Source organism: Scyliorhinus torazame, chromosome 8 (assembly GCF_047496885.1).
Source record: "Scyliorhinus torazame isolate Kashiwa2021f chromosome 8, sScyTor2.1, whole genome shotgun sequence".
Lineage (NCBI taxonomy): Eukaryota > Metazoa > Chordata > Chondrichthyes > Carcharhiniformes > Scyliorhinidae > Scyliorhinus > Scyliorhinus torazame.
In genome coordinates, this window is record NC_092714.1 from 111,583,743 (window position 1) to 111,604,030 (window position 20,288).

The window sequence follows — 20,288 nt, forward strand, 5'->3', positions numbered from 1 at the left end:
TGTTTATAGTGATGCGTCCTGTGCAAATTTATGTGATGGGGTTTCAAGCGCAGGAGCTTTTATAATTTTCCTTTTGGGGAACAATGGTAAATATTGCCCGCTTGTGTGGGAAACAAAGAAAATAAGGAGAGTGGTAAAAAGAACTTTGGCTGCTGAGACGTTAAGCCTGGTAGAGGCGGTGGATATGGCTTTTTATATAAATATGATATTGACAGAAATTTTGGGGTTAGGGGATTTGGGTAATATACCTATTGACTGTCACATTGACAATAAATCCCTGTGGGAAAATATGGACTCTACAAAAAGTGTCATGAAAAGAGGTTACGGATAGACATCGCAAGTTTGAAGCAGATGTTGGACAGAGGAGAAATAACAAAAAATAAATGGGTTGACAGGAGCTATCAACTGTCAGACTGTTTTATGAAAAGAGGGGCGAGTTCACATAAACTTTTGGATATTGATAATGAAGGGTGCTTGTTTCTGGGACTGTTTTTTTTTCTTTCCAGTCCAAACAAAAAAAAGGGGGGCAAATCATGTGTGTGTTTTTGAGTTTCTTGAAATTTTGATTTCACCGAATTATCTTTTTTCTCCAAGGAAGGGGAGACTGTTAAGTAATGGGTTAAGAGACATTGCAATTAGTTGTCTCATTTATGTTAAGTATCCATTAATTGACACTGATATGTAAAGAGGCTTCAGGTGGCCTCTGTCAGGTGGTGTGTTGTTAAGAATTTTGTGCAGAGGCTGTGGAAGTGAAATAAATGGTGTTTGGTGAAAAGGAACAAGAATTTTAGACTCTTCATATCACAGCAACTAAAGCGGCTAGCAAAGGGATCAAGGTAAAGTGGGAGGAAGATTTGGGAGAGAGTATGGAGGCGGGTTCTGGTGTGAGGTGCTCCGGAGGGTCAACGCCTCCATCTCGTGTGCGAGGTTGGGTCTGATACAGCTGAAGGTGGTGTACAGAGCGCACCTTACAAGGGCGAGGATGAGCCGGCTCTTTGAGGAGGTAGAAGATGTGTGTGAACGTTGCGTAGAAGGCCCCGCAAACCACATTCACATGTTTTGGTCCTGTCCAAAGCTGGAGGATTACTGAAAGGAGGTGTTTAGGGCAATCTCTAAAGTGGTGCACGTGAAACTGGACCCGGGCCCTCGGGAGGCCATATTCAGGGTGTCGGGCCAGCTGGGGTTGGAATCGGGCGCAGAGGCAGATGTTGTAGCCTTCGCCTCATTGATCGCCCGAAGGCAAATCCAGTTAGGGTGGAGATCAACCTCTCCACCCTGTGCCCTGGCATGGTGGGGGGGACCGGCTGTAATTCTTAACGCTTGAAAAGGTCAAATTTGAACTGAGGGGAAGAATGGAAGGGTTGTACAATTCATAGGCATTATTCATTATGCACTTTTGAGAATTGGATCTCATCGAATATTAGGAGGGTTGGGGGCTGGGAGGGTTGTGGGGAGGGGGACTGTATGTGTTAATGGTGACTATGGGTGATTCCTGATTCCTTTTTGTCATTTGTTTATGTTAACGTGCGGGCTAATGTTTGGGGGTTTGATGGGAGGAAGAGATTGTTGTTATTGATGTGGGGATTGACATTACATTCGTTACTGATTATTGTTTATTGTTGGGTGTAAATTTGGGAGGAAATGTGAAAAAGGAGAAGTAAAACATTGTTTTTTTTTAAGTCTTCGGAAGTTCTGTGGCGATGGAGATTTGGTGACGGGAATGGGACTGTGAACCTGGGGGCCCCTATTCAAGAATTTGCACATAGACAACAGATGCATGAAGATCATTAGACACCTGTGTTGGGACAGAGATGTCTTTGGGAAGCAGCATCTGTGACTGAGCAATTCGCTTCAGGATACCCTCTGCTCACCCCAAATAGGGAGGGGGCTAGAAAACATGCCCTCAAAATAAGCTTTCCCATTTCCTCCTGGCTGGGGAACCACACCGTGCGGGATCACCATCTTTGTAGGCAAAGAAAGAACACTCTATTTTGCACCCTGAAATGTTAGAACACTCATGGATGACCACAAGAGTGAATGTCCAGATAGAAGAACTACAATTGTATCGCATGAGCTATCAGGGCTTCAAATTGGCATCACCACCCTCAGTGAGACTGCCTTTCTGGGGAAGGACAACTGAAGTAACGAGCAGAGGGAAACACTTTCTACTGGAAAGGAAAAGGTGACAATGATCCGCGTGTGCATGGAGCTGGTTTTGCCATCCTGGTATAGGCTCTCGGATGCACTGGCAGACCTTTCTAATTATATAAATCAAAGACGCATGATACTTGTTAAGGGGCAAGGTGACAGAGAACATTTGTCCCCTTCCCAACTGTTTATAATTATTGAGCTGTTTTTTGAGAGGAAGATGAGTGTATGTTAAAATGATTTGGAGTAACTAAGCGTGTGTGGATGATTTGGAATAAACAGTAGCTGTTCATGGGTTAAAAAAAGGTAATTATTTAAGCACTTTTCCCAAAACTGAATGCTACAGCATGCACTCACATAATCACACACACCAACACACTCAAGAAAAGTACAGCTGAAGAGAGTGTTACAACGCATGTAGAAAAAAGGAAATATTCATATATCGCTTGTCTGATGTAATTTGAAGATCAAGTTTAGAGGCCTGATGGAAGGTCTGCTTCACATCTGAAGTGCAGATTTGGTGAGTTCACCAGCCAAAGTTGTTTGCAGGGTTTCCACAAAGTGACGGACTTTCTGTAGGTCAGGAAGTCAGTTTCTTGTAGTCTCATTACCGGGATGTCAGTTTGCTATTTTAAGGAACCAGAAATGGAAAAGACTTGGAGACCTTATAGTGTTACAGCCTTCAGATCTTTCTCAGGCACAGATCTTATGCATTTTCTACATCTCCCTGAACTCTGCATGTTGCATTTCTTATTTGAAGATTCAACAGAACAAATATACCTGATCTACCGTGTGACCTTTTATCCCCATAACTGTGGTTTCTTTACCAAATGTGATGGTGTTCTTGACTGTTGTTCCACATCCTGCATTGTTCTTTCTGGTTTACCATTCCATTGTTTTGTGACCTCCATCTTGGTGGCTTAAGGCAATTACTTTCTTTCTCTCAAGAGGCCTCTTCAATTCAGGAATACCTTCTGGTGGTCTTTAGGATACGTGTAATTAATACCCTTTAATCTAGAATGCGCCATTCTGTCCTTGTGCATCACCGAATCAGTTATTGGGTTATTTCTTGGAGTACAAAGACCAGGTCAACTGACCCCTGGTGGCTTTTTTTGTCCATTTTAGGTCAATGCTAAGATTCCATGTTGAATAAAGTTTGTGTTTTAAAAGCTATGAATATGCCCAAGTTATGGATGGGCATGACACACTTCATCTACAGTTCAACCATAACCGATAGGCCATTGTCATCAGCACTTATGCTCTGACCCTTGACTCTGAAGATGTTAGGGAAAGTTTTACTCTAACTTTCCTGCAGGATGCACTAATACCCCCAAAGCTGCAGGACCCACTGATATCCCAAAAGAAGAAGAAAAAATTATCCTTCTGCAGGACTTTAATGCCAGAGTTGCCCATGATTCCCATGTCTGGAGCAGAACCATTGGGAAAAATGGGGTGGGAAAAGCCAATGCAAATGGCATCCTCCCACTGATGAAGTGTGCCAGCATGGCCTCATTATAATACATGCCCTCTTCAGCCAGAAGGATAAATAAAAAACATATACATCCGAGGTCAAAGCACTTTTACCTTTTGGATTATGTCATTGTTTGGATCAAAGATCTAAATGATTCTGTATCACTCCATGAATGTGGGTGTCTAATGCCTGCTGGAGAGACCATCAACTTGTTCAATCAGTGATGAACGTCCACCTAGCACCAAGACATTGCAAGACCCAAAGATCCAAGCAGAGGAAGATCAATGTTTCAGCCCCAAATCAAGGACAGGAATTCCAAGTGCAGCTCACAACCAACCTGGGAAATCTTCATACATCCAACTCAATTCCACAACAATGGGACCAAATAAAGCCAGCATCCCGGAGATGGAGGAGGATCCTGTTGCCCGGGCATCTTGATGATCCTGGTCCAGGTCAAAGTTTATATAGTCAGATGCCCAGGCAGCTTGTGGGCTGTTGGTTGGGATATGTCACACTAGTCCCCTCTCAAGCCCTGGAATGAACCTGAGGCTTAAAAGTTCAGGGCTGCGGTGAACTTGACGGCCACCGGCAGCGGGTATCCTCCTCCTCCAGGTGGTGCCAGTCTGCAAGGACATGGCACAGGTGCCGCACTGTCCCCTTGTTGAGGCAGACCCTCCTGTGGCACATGCTGTCTGACATCTCTCCAAATGACCAGCGATGCCTGTACAACTTGGGCCGTCGCTGGCCTCCCCCTCTAAGTCCCTATCTGGCCTGACGGGCAGCCAGGTCCTCAGGGTGCAGAGCGAGGTGCGGCACATGGGCTGCCACCTCAAGCCGCCATCGATGCTGCTGCCGCCTACAGTATTATCTACCATGTGATATCTGTAAGGAATTGGAAGGGTGAGTTATGGGATAAGTTATGGTCTCAACCCTGGGGCCCTCAAATCCCCCAAGTCTCCCCCACCCTTATGCTCCCCGCCATCTCTCAGGGTGCCATCCAAAAGGCCGGTTGAGCTGGGGGGACCCTCCTTGCACATGCACTCCTGGCCACAATATGGGCCCCTGTGCACCGGACCCCAGAGCCCAGTCGGGAACATTATTTGGATCGGGCGGAGGTCCCCTCAATCCGCACAACCACCCTCTGGTCGCAGGTATATCCCCAGTGCTGAAGCCCAGCTCTGGGTGTTTGATTATTGGCTTCTGTCTCTGTGGTGTTGATGCCTCCAGTGTTCAGGCAAAGTGTCCAGGCCTCACAGTCTGACTGGGATGCTCGGCAGGAACCTTCTCCTGCGACTTGACAGTCCCATGGCATATGCACGGGAATCCACTTGGGAGCTGTGAAGTGCTCCCATTACTAAAATTGCCAATTCCCTATTACTGATAGCCTTCAGCTGTGCAGCCAGAGGCTGCCAGGGTCAGTGGGAGTTAAAGTGACCTTCACCATATTACCACAATCGAGGCTCTGTCCTGGGGGTGTTCGATGAGACAGACAGGCAGCCGCTGCAGTTGCCCTTGTTATGCGTACACACGATCTGGGGGTGGTGTGTTGAGCCCACGGGCACTGAGCCCCTCTCCAACCCGCCCAGCCCAGGGGTGACCCTCTGCCGATGACGGCCAACTTCCCCGACCAGACGGTTCCCCGCCTGGGAGCTCCCCCACCTGCTCCGAGCACTGGGCCAGCAGCCTCATTGCCCCTGGGCTGATTTTCCGGTTTCAAAGATGGCTACTCACCTCCTACGATCCCCACAGCAGCCATTGTGCCAGCTTCACATTTTTAAATAGGTGTGCTACAGGGGGCCCGCGGGACCACGTGTTGGGGAGCCGGTTTGAGCAGGATGGTCCTTCCCATTACTGGGATGGAGATTGGCCTTAATTGGTGATTAATAATTTCTTGCTACTTCACAACAGGATCTGGATCTAGCCAACGCGAGCCGGCTGGTTAAATCGGAAACTGATCAGCGCCCGGCACGGTTCCCGATTTTGGCCTCTCCTATTATCTAACCGGCTCACTCAGATTCGTGCCACAGAGGTGAGTATCCACCAGATGGACTGTCACACGCTAGTTGTTATTGCCATACAGAATGACCCATCACTCCGACTGACCACATGTCCATTCACCTGCAGGTCCTCCAGCCCATCCGGGGTGTCCTCCACCTGCCCCCTATGTGACCACCTCGGAGGAGAGCTCCAAGGATGCCACCATAGACGCCACAGCGGTCATCTCCACCCACCAGCACCGCAGAAACACTCACCTCGGCGGGCAACGCCAGTGGACAGACCTCTGGGGCACATTCTGGTGAGCATCACACAGTTGCTGATGCACCTCAGGCGAGACAGCAGTCGGAGGTCTGCTGAATCCCAAGAAGCAACTGGGTCCCTGACTAATGCTGAGCCTCTGGACCTGGCTTTCCCGGAGCTAATGGAGACGGTTCAGAGGGAGATGGGTGATTGGAGGAGTCCCAGAAGGTATGGGCACAGGAGATGTTGCCGGCAATGCGTGGCTCCAAGGCCAACACTGTTAGGGTGGTGACTGCAGTGGAGAGGCTGGTGCACGACGCCAGCAGAATTAGTGGAGGTGCCCAAGGCGTTACGGAGGCCAGGACAGAGAGCCTTGGTACACTGTCCACCTCGATGGGGGACCTGACCCAGTACCAGGCTGACCTTGGTGAGGTGCTGCGAGACATGTCCCGCTCTCAAATGGGAATGGCTGAGGTGCTGCGGAACTTGTCCTAGTCGCAGGTGGGCATTGCCGCGTCACTGCAGAGCATGTCCCAGTCACTAAGGAGAAATGCCAAGGGTGTTGACACCTTGGTGCAGACATTGGGGAACCGCCAGGGCTGGCAGGGCCAGATGATGCAGGGGCAGCCGGGTCTCCAACCAGCTGCCCCTTCGTACCGAGGTGAACCCTGGGGCCTTATGGTCACCGATCGGGAGGAGGGGGTGCTGGGCGCCAACCAGGACTTCTACCATGGAGTGATGGCGGTGACCACTTGTTCCCCCGGGTTCCACCCCTCTGATGATGCTGCTTCTAGCAGTCAGCACCTGGGTCAGGATGGCACGGCTGTGCGTGTGCCGCCCCATCAATTGTGCTGGGGCCCTCCGGCCCCAGAAGAAACCCACCAGGGGCATCGATGGCCACAGGACGAGGTAAGCAGCTGGCTGACTCCACTTCTAATGTGCATCCTGGGGACACACCTAGACACAGTGGTAGAGCTAGGAATCACGGAGGGGACGGGGAGGGATAGGTGGGGGTAAGGGGTTGGTGGGGAGAGTGGGGCAATGCTGGACACTTGCGAAACATTAAAAACCCTTCACCACAACCATAGATTGAGGAGTACCAACATTCCGTTATCAGGGATATCATCACCCCTGCCCTCGACAGTGACCCGTTGACAGGGCCTACACTGTCCTAGCACCCTGGATTAATATAACAGAGACCCTGGGAGGATGAGAAATGGTGGGGGCGCGGAGTTTGGGGGGGGGTTAGCATTGACAGACTAGGCTATGTGAAGCGGGCGAGTATGAGGACCTCCTCGCCGGACCCTTGCAACTGCCACCTGTCTTGCGGCGTCTGGCTGGGTCTCCGCACCGGTCACCGGCCTCTGTACTGGTGTCATGAGCCAGGAACTCAGCGGGTATTACTTATCCCCCAAGTGGCAGCAGGTCATCATGGGGTGATCCGCGAAGAGGCAGGGGATGTCTGACTGCCCAAGAAGTGGCCTGGGAAGCGTGCACACATGTGCATGATCTGCATATGGTGGTCGCACACAAGCTGTATATTCTGGGACTGGAACCCCTTCCTGATAACGTAGGGCAGTCCCAGATGGCATGGTGCGTGCACGGTGGCATGCCTGTAGTCTATCAGCCCCTGGACCTGGGGTAGCCTGGTTATGGTGGAGAATCCTGCTGCCTGGGCATCTTGTTGGGCTTGGTCCATGTCAAAGTTTATACAGTTTTCTGCCTTGGCAAACAGGGCATCCATGACCTGGCAGATGCACCTGTGGGCTGTGACCTACGAGATGCCACACAGGTCCCCGATCGAGCCCTGAAATGACCTTTGAATTGTTATGTTGTAGGTGTAACATAAGCAGCTTCCTTGTGGTGCACTTGACAAAGGAAGGTTCAGACGTGGAGATAACTTCAACACGTTTATTAAACTATTTACACTTCTATTACTCGGGTTCGACACTACTGCTAGTCCTACTATAGCTACCCAGACTGACTAATCAGTTGCTGCAACCCACGTGATGGGGGTGATATTGAATCAACCGTGTGTCTGTACTCACTGACTGTCTCCACTGGAAAGAGGCAGATCATGTGTGTGGTGTCCTTTATATATGGGTTGGTGTAATGCCCCCCTGTGGTCGTGTCACCTCCTTGTGTATCGGTTGTCCATTGGTCGTGTCCTATCTACCTGGTCTATTGGTTGAGTATGTGTGTGTGATGTTTCTGGTGCTCCCTCTAGTGTTGAGCTAGCCTACATGCATTTACATTGATGCACATCACCACAACCCTGAGGCATAAATGTTCAGGGCTGCGGTGACCTTGATGGCCACAAGGATCGGGTGTCCTCCTTGCGCAGATTAGGTGGATTGGCCAAGTTAAATTACCCTTAGTGTACAAAAAGCCTAGGTGGGGTTATTGGGTTCAGGGGATAAGGTGGAGGTGTGGGTTTATGTTGGGTGCTCATTCCAAGGACCGGTGCAGACTCGATGGGCCGAATAGCCTCCTTCTGCACTGTAAATTCAATAATTCTATGATTCGCCACGTCGTGCCAAGTCCACGAGGACATGGCACAGGTGCCGCACCATCTCCTTGCTGAGTCGGAGCCTCCTGCGGCAAACACTGTCCGTCATCTGCTCGAACGACCAGAAACGCTTGCACACCCTGGTACCCCTCTGGGTCTCACCCTGGCCTGATGGGCGATCAGGTCCTCAGGGTGTGTGGTGGGGTCTGGCACATGGGCCACTGCCTCGAGCCTCTATGGACGCAGCTGCTGATGCTACCATCTCTGGCGACTGGCCGCCCAGCCTACCAGCAGCATCACTAGAACTCGTTCTGTGGGGTCTAAAACACCGTCTATGTTGTTTAATATGTGTATCGAATTGGGAGAGGTCGTTCGACTGACAAACAGCGGTGGCCCCCACCCCGGGATCCTCTATTGATCTCCCCCCCCCTCCCCCATACCCAGAACGGCCTGCTCACACACACCCGGCCACAGCCATCCCCCCCTCATCCGAACCCAGACCCTGTAGACCAGGGCCGGGCGCTGGTCCCCTCCCCGTTGGGTCGCTTCTGCTAATTGTATGGAAATAGGGCTTAAATGGTTATTATTGGCTTCTCGCCATGCCACGGTGGGATTTTGCCTATGGGAGTGGGCCGGTTGCATCTCAAACACTTTGGCGCCTGGCACGGTTCTCGTTTTAAGCACTCACGCTATTCACTGGCCTCGTCGCACTCTCGCTCAAGCACAACAAGGCCACTAAATCACGCCTTTAACGATGTAAAGCTTTCCAACATCCAGTACAATGAAGACCAGACACAATATTTAGCTTGTTTCTACTACTTTGAAGACAATAACTCCAAATTCTCAATACCACAGCTACCTCGACTACAGCTTCACACACCCTGCTCCCTGTAAGGTTGCTTCCTTATTTTCCCATATTTTCTATCTTCACTCAATCTACACACCTGATTGCTGAAATACTAATTGAGGTACTAGAATAATTTGTATTTTAAAACTTAGGAGGCAGTAACCAGGAATGACAGCTTGCCTCATAGCACTATAACAGGCACAAATAGAAACGTGAGCTCAATTTCCATCTACAGATCTAAGTTCACATAAAACAGTTAAGAACTGATGCAAATCCTGCTCAAAAGGTAATGTACAAATATAGTTCAAATCTCCAATGTAAACTCATTAACATCTTTATCCATAAGAACCTAGCCTGTGGCTCTAGCTTTCAATCTAGTAGAGATGTTGTCAAGGTCATTGAAACAGTCCTGCACTGTCATTGGCTGCAGGTCACCTCCACCTTCTCCATTTTATCATATCTAGTTCAAAGAGGACTCATAAAAATGAAAATGGTATGACCACTGCCTAGGAAACAGGTATTGATGCGTGTGATTCTGCATTGCTGATCATTGACCACTGTACATTTATGGAGTGGAAATACATTTATGGAGTATTGACATTTCCAGTTCGCGGGCCCTAACCGCATTCTATTCACCATGGATGTGCAATCTCTCTACACCTCCATCCACACCAGGATGGCCTGAGAGCTCTTTGCTTCTTTCTCGAAAAGAGGCCCGGACAATTCCCATCCACCACCACTCTCCTCCACCTGGCTGAACTCGTTCTATCTCTCAACAACTTCTCCTTCATCTCATCCCACTTTCTCCAAATCAAAGGTGTAGCAATGGCTACCCGCATGGGTCCTAGCAATGCTTGTCTTTTTATGGGGTATGTGGAACATTCCTTGTTCCAGGCCTACCCGGGTCCCCTCCCACAACTCCTTTACTGATCCATTGATGACTATTTTGGTGCCGCTTCATGCTCTCGTCCAGATCTGGAAAAATTCATCAACTTCGCTTCCAGTTTCCACCCCTCCATCACTTTCATCTGGTCCATATCAGACACTTCCCTTCCCTTCCTTGATCTTTCTGACTCCATTTCCGGCAATACTAATATCCATTACAAGCCCACTAACTCCCACAGCTATCTGGACTACAGCTCTTCGCACCCTACAACCTGTAAGGACTCCATCCCTTTCTCTCAACTCCTTCGCCTCCGCCGCATTTGTTCCGATGATGCCACTTTCCAAAATGGGGCTTCGAAAATGTGTTCCTTCTTCCTCAACGATGATTTCCCACCTACAGTTGTTGACAGGGCCCTCAACAGGGTCTATCTCCTGCACCACTACCCTCGCCCTCTCCCCTCCCTCCCACAGCAAGGATAGAGTCCCCCTCGTTCTCACATTTCATCCCACCAGCCTCCGTATGCAAAGCATAATCCTCCGCCATTTTCGCCAACTCCAGCATGATGCCACCACCAAACACATCTTCCCTTCACTCCCTCTGTCAGCATTCTGCAGAGATAATCTAGTCCACTCCTCCACCATACCGAGTACCTCTCCCATCACCCATGGCACCTTCCCATGCAATCGCAGAAGGTGTAACACCTGCCCCTTTACCTCTTCCATGCTTAACATCCCAGGCCCAAAACACTCATTTCAGGTTAAGCAGCGTTTCACTTGCATCTCTTCCAATTTGGTCTATTGCATTCGCTGCTCCCAATGTGGTCTCCTTTATATCGGAGAGACCAAACGCAGACTTGGTGATCACTTTGCTGAGCATCTTTGGTCTGTGCACATTCAGCACCCTGACCTTCCCGTTGCTTGCCATTTTAACAAAAGACCCTGCTTCCATGCCCACATGTCTGTCCTTGGCCTGCTGCAATGTTCCAGTGAAGCTCAACGCAAACTGGAGGAACAACATCTCACCTTCCGGTTTGGCACGCTACAGCCTTCCGGTCTCAACATCGAAATCAACAACTTCAGATGATTAGCTTTACCCCACCTCGACCCATTTGTTTTCATTTAATTTCATTTTAACTGTCTTTTACCATTTCTTTCTTTTCTTTCTTAATATATATTTAACCACCCCCCCCCCCCCAATCTTATCCACCTTTCCTTACCCTTTCTCCTCTTTGCTTCCCCTTCCCCCACATCTACAGTTCATCCTCTGATGTTAGTTTCTCTGCTGTTTGGCCTTTCACATCTTCTGTTCTCTCTGGGGACTGCCATTAGAACTCTTTCCCCTAGGTTTCTGTGGCCATTAGCACCGGGTTTCCCTGGGTTTCTGTTGCTATGACTCATCTTTCATTCTCACTCCACAGTATAAATATTTCCCACTTTCTCTATCTGTTAGCTTTGACAAAGAGTCATCGGACTCAAAACGTTAGTTTTTTGCCTCTCCCTACAGATGCTGCCAGACCTGCTGAGATTTTCCAGCATTTTCTCTTTTGTTATGGAGTGGAAATCTTTGATGCTCATAGAAGTCATGGGACTCAATGTTGGGCTCCAAATAGCCAGCTCAGTGGTGCTCCAGACTTTATTCAATTGCAGTTTCATCTCATTCATGGCTTTTATAGACAAATCGATGAAGTTGCTTGCGTTGGCAAGAAATGCATCAATTACCTACTTAGAACATAGAACATTACAGCGCAGTACAGGCCCTTCGGCCTATCTATCTCCCCTCAATTTAAAGGTGCTAGACATTACCATCTGAGGAAAAAGGCTCTCACTGTCCACCCTATCCAATCCTCCGATCATCTTGTATGCCTCAATTAAGTCACCTCTTAACCTTCTTCTCTCTAACGAAAACAGCCTCAAGTCCCTCAGCCTTTCCTCATAAGATCTTCCCTCCATACCAGGCAACATTCTGGTAAATCTCCTCTGCACCCTTTCCAATGCTTCCACATCCTTCCTATAATGCGGCGACCAGAATTGCACGCAATGCTCCAAATGCAGCCGCACCAGAGTGTTGTATGGCTGCAACATGACCTCATGGCTCCTAGACTCAATCCCTCTACCAATAAAAGCTAACACACAGTACGCCTTCTTAACAACCCTCTCAAGCTGGGTGGCAACTTTCAGGGATCTATGTACATGGACACCGAGATCTCTCTGCTCATCCACATTGCCAAGAATCTTACCATTAGCCCAGTACTCAGTCTTCCTGTTATTCCCTCCAAAATGAATCACCTCACACTTTTCTGCATTAAACTCCATTTGCCACCTCTCAGCCCAGCGCTGCAGCTTATCTATGTCCCTCTGTAACTTGTAACATCCTTCCGCACTGTCCACAACTCCACAGACTTTAGTGTCATCTGCAAATTTACTCACCCATCCTTCTACGCCCTCCTCCAGGTCATTTATAAAAATGACAAACAGCAGTGGCCCCAAAACAGATCCTTCTGGTACACCAGTAGTAACTGGACTCCAGTTTGAACATTTCCCATCAACCACCACCCTTTGTCTTCTTCCAGCTAGCCAATTTCTGATCCAAACTGCTAAATCACCCTGAATCTCATGCCTCCGTATTTTCTGCAGTAGCCTACCATGGGGAACCTTATCAAACGCTTTACTGAAATCCATATACACCACATCAACTGCTTTACCCTCATCCACCTGTTTGGTCACCTTCTCAAAGAACTCTATAAGGTTTGTGAGGCACGGCCTACCCTTCACAAAACCGTGTTGACTATCTCTAATCAAATTATTCCTTTCCAGATGATTATACATCCTATCTCTTATAAACCTTTCCAAGATTTTTCCCACAACAGAAGTAAGGCTCACTGGTCCATAGTTACCGGGGTTATCTTTACTCTCCTTCTTGAACAAGGGGACAGCATTTGCTATCCTCCAGTCTTCTGGCACTATTCCTGTAGACAAAGATGACTTAAAGATAAAGGCCAAAGGCTCAGCAATCTCCTCCCTAGCTTCCCAGAGAATCCTAGGATAAATCCCACCTGGCCCAGGTGACTTATCTATTTTCACACTTTCATACTTGATGCAACTGCACTCCAGTAACTTGGAAGCAAGAGGCACAGAAGATCAGAGCTATGGTGGCCTTGATAGCTACTGACCTGGATTCAGGTGCCAGCAAGCAGAATACTTCCATACAGTTCACCAGTGAGAGAACCTGTGAAAGCAGTTTTTCCTCAGACAATCAATGTAGATGTATTGACTCTGCGTACATGATTGCATGGATGTGAACGATTATAGGCAGCCTAACTCAGGTCCAGTAAAAGCAAAATCTCTCTCACATCCCATCTTTCATCTTCTTCTTTCATCTCCAAATAACACAGAGTGAGTTAATTTAAGTAAATTCCCATATTCTGATTTTTAGCATAGAGTTTTAACATAGCATAGAATTTACAGTGCAGATGGATGCCATTCGGCCCATTGAGTCTGCTCCGGCCTTTGGAAAGATCACCCTACCTAAGCTCACAGCTCCACCCTATCCCCGTAACCCTGTAACCTCACCTAATCTTTTTTTTTTGGACACTATGGACAGTTTAGCATGGCCAATCAACCTAACCTGCACATCTTTGGACTGTGGGAGGAAACCGGAGCACCCGGGGGAAACCCACTCAGACACGGGGAGAACGTGCAGACTCCACACAGACAGTGACCCACGCCGGGAATCGAACTTGGGACCCTGGAGCTATAAAGCAACTGTGCTTACCACTGTGCTACCATGCTACCCCAATTTTTAATTGCAGCAATCAAAAACATTGCCGGCAAAAAATCTAGCGTTTGGAAAAAGAAAGGAAATGAACAAATAGCAGCCCAAATCATGGAAATTCAGTTCTCAGAAATCAACTTTCAAAGTCCACTGTCAGAAATGAACTTGGGGCGGCATGTGGCGCAGTGGTTAGCACTGGAACTCTGGCGCTGAGGACCCGGGTTCGAATCCCGGCCCTGGGCACTGTCCATGTGGAGTTTGCACATTCTCCCATGTCTGTGTGGGTTTCACCCTCACAACCCAAAGATGTGCAGGTTAGGTGGATTGGCCACACTAATTTGCCCCTTAATTGGAAAAAATTTTAAAAATTGGATACTCTAAATTTATTTTTAAAAAGAAATGAACTTGACGAAAATCTAGCCGGTCCCCCTTCGGGCAGTCACATGTTGTTAGATCAGAACTGGCCTGAGCTTCAGCACCCATTTATGAGGGAATAGATTATTCTGTAATTACCATTGCTTGAAATTTAACTCTTGGACAATTTGTGCAAAAACACTTCAGGCCAAACTGAAAGAAAGATGTACTGTGCACATCGGGACAGGAATCTGGCACTATGGATCTCCGCACTATTTCCTTATCTTCATGTGTGTGTTCTGCACTGATGCCATAAACTATGTGGAATAGAAAATATGCTCACATCTCCCATCACCTCAGACAAGGGAAAATACCATGCATAACTCTGAATTGGTTTAATGACTAACCTGGATTGCCTCAACAAATACAATATAGAGTCAGGGAAAGAAAAACAATGCAGACAAAATACAACACATAGAAAAATTATGGTTGGACTAATTGTCAAACATCATGAATAATTAACTTTCCAGTTATTTGTTGCACCTTTAAAAATTATCATCGCTAGGATGTATTCAAAATAATGCTGGAGTAAATCAGTCATTGGATTACAGTGAAACAATTTAAATTATTTTTTATAATCAGTCCCTTCTCCACATGTACAAAGAATCTAACATCATGAAATTCTCTTTATTTCTTAAAAGTGAAACCTTCTGTTGCCTACGTTTTTAAAAAATTAACAGTTTTACATATGTTTAGATACATAAAAATAGTAATGCTAACTGAAGGATTCAACATTATACCTGAACCTATTCATCTTCACATTTAATAACTGATATATGTTGTCATACCTGTAAGGTCATCTAGGCTCAAGGAAATGTGGACAGGTTTATCCGAAGGCAGCCTCCTTGTGGTAATCATGTGGCCAATGGGAGCAAAGGTCCGGGTGTAGTTTTTGTTCTTTAGCTGTGAGGAAAAATTGGTATTGCGATTCATTGTCATTTTCCAACATTTAAATGGAAAGCCTTAATAACACCACATATAAAGAAGCGTCATTATTCTGCTGGAGCAGTCTTTGTTAAACTGAATCCAAACTGAGCTCCCTATCCCCATCCAAAGTTAAATGTGAAATTAAAGGATGATATAAGTACCATATGGGATAATCTTGAGCGACAAGGCTGGGATACAAAGCAGAAGAGTACACTGAATTTTCTGTCTTCCTCAAATGTAATAACTTTCAGAATCCACAGCACTGGATCATGTGTTCTGTCTAACTTTATATTTCATAAAAGTTCAAGCTGAGCAATGTTAATTGCCAGTGATCACAAGGATAATCCCAAATAGACCACCAAACTTTACAAACTTAAATGTAATACATCATTTTTTTTGTCATTGGGTCAGTTCAGAGTACACAGATAGATTGTACCCATTGTCTTACCTTGCACAATTCCACACCTGCCGATACAACGTTCTGAACGGACTCGTGTCCTGCTTGGTCTTTGCCTTTCAGAGCATTAAAGATTAAATGTGAGATAAAGCACCTGCTGCATGCACAAATTGACAGTGTAATAGACGCTGAAACAGCTGCTAGGACAGCATGCTGTTACCTGCACTTCCCATGGGCTTCCTCAGGCCTGCTTTCTGTCAGCCGGACTTTCCCTTCCTTTCCTAGGGAAAAAGGCACAGAACTTTATTCATTCGCACAACACTGGATGGAATTCCTCTCTCTGAAGCCTCCCTTAGCATTTTGTTTACAGTTCAGAAACTTCTAAGCACAAACAAACTGTCTTTAAACCAGAAAAATATTGTCAGCATAACCCTGTCTGCTGCAGCAAACTCCTTTAAACAACATGACTCCAGTCAGTAAAAATGCCTATGACCCCAATTAGCTCAGGCTTACATAGCCAGTTTGGACTGCAGCTGTAACAGTACGTAAATGTACCATGATGCAGTTTTCCAAACTGAGGCTTCGTGTGTCTGTGCTTCAGCACAATATGACAGAATAGTAGTATGCGCAATAGAAATGAATAACACTTGAATGACAGTAATGACAGGTGTCAGCCTCATCTGACACGAAAATCCTCGACATATTTTGGCTTGTTTTCTACAACTCACATATCAAATAACCACATTTTCAGATGCAGTAGTCTCTTATAGCACTGGCTGCTGAATTTGACAGTCAGCTTCCACCCATGATTTGTCAGTAAAATCAATGGATTTTCTTTTAAAAGAAAAATCAAAGGACCAGCAGAGTTTCACAGTGGACTACAGAGTGCAGCAAAGAGTGTCATCCCTGGGGAATCTGTGCAAGGGCATGGAATTAGCTTATATTTGAAGCAAATGAAGATTTAAAGCTAGCTGGGTAGATTAGTAATTAATCTGCTGAGGGCCCCAGCAGTTATTTATAACCTCCCTTTATTTGTTATATCTCCTCTTCTTTTAGGTTGTCCCAAGCCACGTGCCATTCCCGAGCAAATTGGACAGGCAATAAAACTTCTCCAATGCCATTCTGGAATCGGCTGACTTGCCCTTCAACTCTGCTTCCAACCCCATGGGGAAGCACCTGGCATCGTCTTGCACCCTTCCCTGACCGCTTCACATTAAAAACCCATGCTGCAAGGCTCAATACCTGATCCCTTCCGAATCTATGATCCAGAAGTTGTTTCAGCACATAGCCCAAACAATATACAGGATTAGAAATTTTCATTTTTCTTTGATCCATGCCTTACTAAACATAATTCAAATCAAATATCGAAATATTGGCAATTAATTTGTACGAGTCAATTCTGGCCACCAGACATTAGGAAGGATGTCAAATTTTGGGAGTGGGTGCAGGGGAGATTTATTAGGATGGTGCCAGTGATGTGGGACTTCAGTTATGTTGAGATGGTGAAGATGGGTTTTTTTCTCCTGAGAGCAGAGAGGTTAAGGGGCTTCAACAGAGGTATTCAAAATCATGAAAGGCTTCAATAGTGTAAAAAAGAAAAACCTTTCCAGTCATAGAAAGGTACAGAAACCAGAGGGCGGGCATTTAAGGTCATTGGTAAAGAACCAGAGTTGACACTGCTTCTTTTCCACTCCCACAGCATTCCCTCTCATGTTCTCAAGGATCGACCCTTGCACCCTTTCATTTGTCATCTACATGTTACCCCTCAGCCACATCATCCAAAAACCTTCTTTAGTGCTTAACACTACCATTAACACTCCCTTTGTCTTGTGTCCATGACATTTTTGTCAATCTCTCCTTAGCTCTGACCTATCTCTGATCTTCTATTCTGCTCCACCTCCTCTACCTCCCTCTCCAACTATATAATCCATCACATTTCTATCCCTCTTCAGCTCTGAAGAAGTCACATGGACGCTAGACTCGATGGGCTGAATGGCTTCCTTCTGCATTGTATGTTCTATGTTCTATGTTCTATACGCTAACTCTGTTTTTTCTCTGGCAGTTTCGCCAACACTTCGGGTTGGGGGCAGGGTCAAGGGAAATGCCAATTCGGGGGAACCACAGATTTGAGCCAGGGAAGTGGGACGGAAATTTTCAGAAATGGGAGGAGAAGGGGATTGAGACACTAAAAGATTTATTTCTTGGGGGTCGGTTTACAGGATTGAAGGTGCTGGAAACAAGGTATGGGCTGGAGCAGGGGGAAATGTATGGATACATGTAGGTTCGAGATTTTGCCAGAAAGGAGATGCAGAGCTTCCCGGTGGAGCCGGCCTCCACAGTCCTGGAGGAGGTGCTGATGACAGGGGACTGGAAAAGGGGTTGTGTTGGCGGTTTATTTTGGAACAGGACCACTGGAAGGGATCAAAGCAAAGTGTGAGGAAGAGTTGGGAGTAGGTATGGAGGAGGGGTTCTGGTGTGAGGTGCTCTGGAGAGCGAACGCCTCCACCTCATGTGCGAGGTTGGGGCTGATACAGCTGAAGATGGTATATAGAGCACACCTCAAAAGGGCGAGGATGAGCTGGCTCTTTGAAGAGGTGGAAGATGTGTGTGAACATTGTGGGAAGGGCGGGGGGGGAGGGCACAAATCATGTTCATATGTTTTGGTCCCATCCAAAGCTGGAGGATTACTGGAAGGAGGTTTTTAGGGCAATCACTAAAGTGGTGCACATGAAACTGGACCCGGGCCTTCGGGAGGCCATATTCGGGGTGTCGGACCAACCAGGGTTGGAAACGGGTGCGGAGGCAGATGCTGTAGCCTTCGCCTCGTTGATCGCCCAAAGGCGGATCCTGATGGGATGGAAAGCAACCTCTCCACCCTGTGCCCTGGCGTGGCGGGGGGGCCTGATGACATTTTTCACTCTTGAGAAGGTTAAGTTAGAACTGAGGGGAAGGCTGGACGGGTTCTACAATTCGTAGGTTTAATTCATTATGCACTTTCAAGAACTGGATAACATCGAACATTAGTTGGGGGGAGGGTGCTATGTGTGTTAATGGTGACTATGGGGGATTTCTGATTCCTTTTTGTCATTTGTTTATGTTAACATGCGGGCTAATGTCTGGGGTTTGGTGGGAGGATGTGATCGTTGTTATTGATATAGGGATTGACATTATATTCGTTACTGCTTATTGTTTATTGTTGGTGGGTGCAAATTTGGGAGAAAATGTGAAAAAGGCGAATAAAAATATATTTTTTTAAAACTCTGTTTCTCTCTCCACAGATGCAGCCAGTCTTGCTGAATTTATCCAGCATACATGTTTTCACATGTGTGCTAACAACACCCAGCTTTACCTCACTACAACCTCTCTCGACAGCTCCACTTTCTTTAAGTTAACAGACTGCTTTCCCGACACCCAGTACTGTGACGGGCGAGCAAAGATTTGCTCCAATTAAATATTGGAAAAACCAGAACTATTGTCTTTATTCCCCACCATAAATTCCATGCCCTAGCCACCGACCTCACCCCCCTCCCGAGGCAACTGTCTGAGGCCGATCTAAACTGTTTGGACATTGGTGTCAATACTTGACCGAGATGAGCTTTTAATTGATCAATCAACCCATGCCATTGCTAAGACCGCCAATTTCCACGACCGTAATATTGCTCAACTCCGCCTCGATGTCAACTCATCTGCTGTTGAAACCCTCACACATGCCCTTGTTACCTCGGGTCTTGACTATTCTAACACACTCTTGGCTGGCTTCCCATATTCTACCCTTCGTAAACTTGAGGTCATCCAAATCTCTGCTGCCGTATCCTAACTGACACTAAGTTCCGTTGCCCGGTCACCTCTGTGTTTGCTAACTTACATTGGCTCCTCTCGAGAAACACATCCCCGGATTTAACTGCTTCGCCAATGGTGGCTGCACCTTCCGCTGCCAAGACTCTAAGTTCTGGGATCCCTCCCTAAACCACTCAACCTCTCTTTCCTCCTATAAGAGGCAGCTTAACATTGGCCTCTTTGACCAAGCTCACCTGCCCTAATATCGCCTTATGTGGCTCGGTATTCAATTTTGTTTTGGAACATTCTTATGGAGTACCTTGAGACACAGAATCAAAAATCCACGTTTGTTGTGATCTGGAATGTGCTGACTGAAAGGACGGTGGAAGCAGATTCAATGAATTAAATCAGTAATATTTAATGTTGGGTCATAAAATGTCATTTGCATGAAAATCAAATCCACAGCAAACACGATATAATTGGGTAAAACTTGTGGGTAGAAAGGTAGAACCTCTTATGGTGAATAAGGTCAAGGCAAATAGGATTGGAACCACTTGTATGCAACACAATAGCACTCAAGTTATTCTGCTTTTTGCTCTTTACCTTCCAATTTTAAATGTTTAGTACCATAATGAGCCTTCAGCTGGCTTTATGCTCATCAGTTCTCACGCTATTCTTTAAAATATATCCTGTATCAATTTATTTTTGTTTTGCGAACAGCAGGAAATAAAAATAGTTATCAAATAAATATGTTATTTAATAGGTCTCTGATCTTGTTCCAATGATAGTGACCTTGGATTATTATCACGGAATTCTTTTCATATCACTGAGCACCACATATAGTCCTTGAGTACTGCCAACAGAAATTTGATCAGTATCCAAATGATAATTAATTATTGGGTG

General features: G+C 46.6%; 1 protein-coding gene across 3 annotated transcripts in view; it reads right to left on the reverse strand.

The window, feature by feature from the left end:
• Positions 1-20,288, reverse strand: part of map3k7cl (map3k7 C-terminal like) — a 203,827-nt gene that overhangs the window by 155,272 nt on the left and 28,267 nt on the right. The window contains exons 1-4 of one of the 3 annotated variants that reach the window (XM_072514026.1): positions 16,122-16,196; positions 15,829-15,889; positions 15,660-15,724; positions 15,073-15,187 (exon numbers count right to left, since the gene is read on the reverse strand). In XM_072514026.1, the coding sequence (XP_072370127.1) occupies positions 15,073-15,187; positions 15,660-15,724; positions 15,829-15,841 (193 nt within the window). In that variant the 5' untranslated portion in view covers positions 15,842-15,889; positions 16,122-16,196. The other 2 variants (XM_072514027.1, XM_072514025.1) reach the window with 2 other exon arrangements.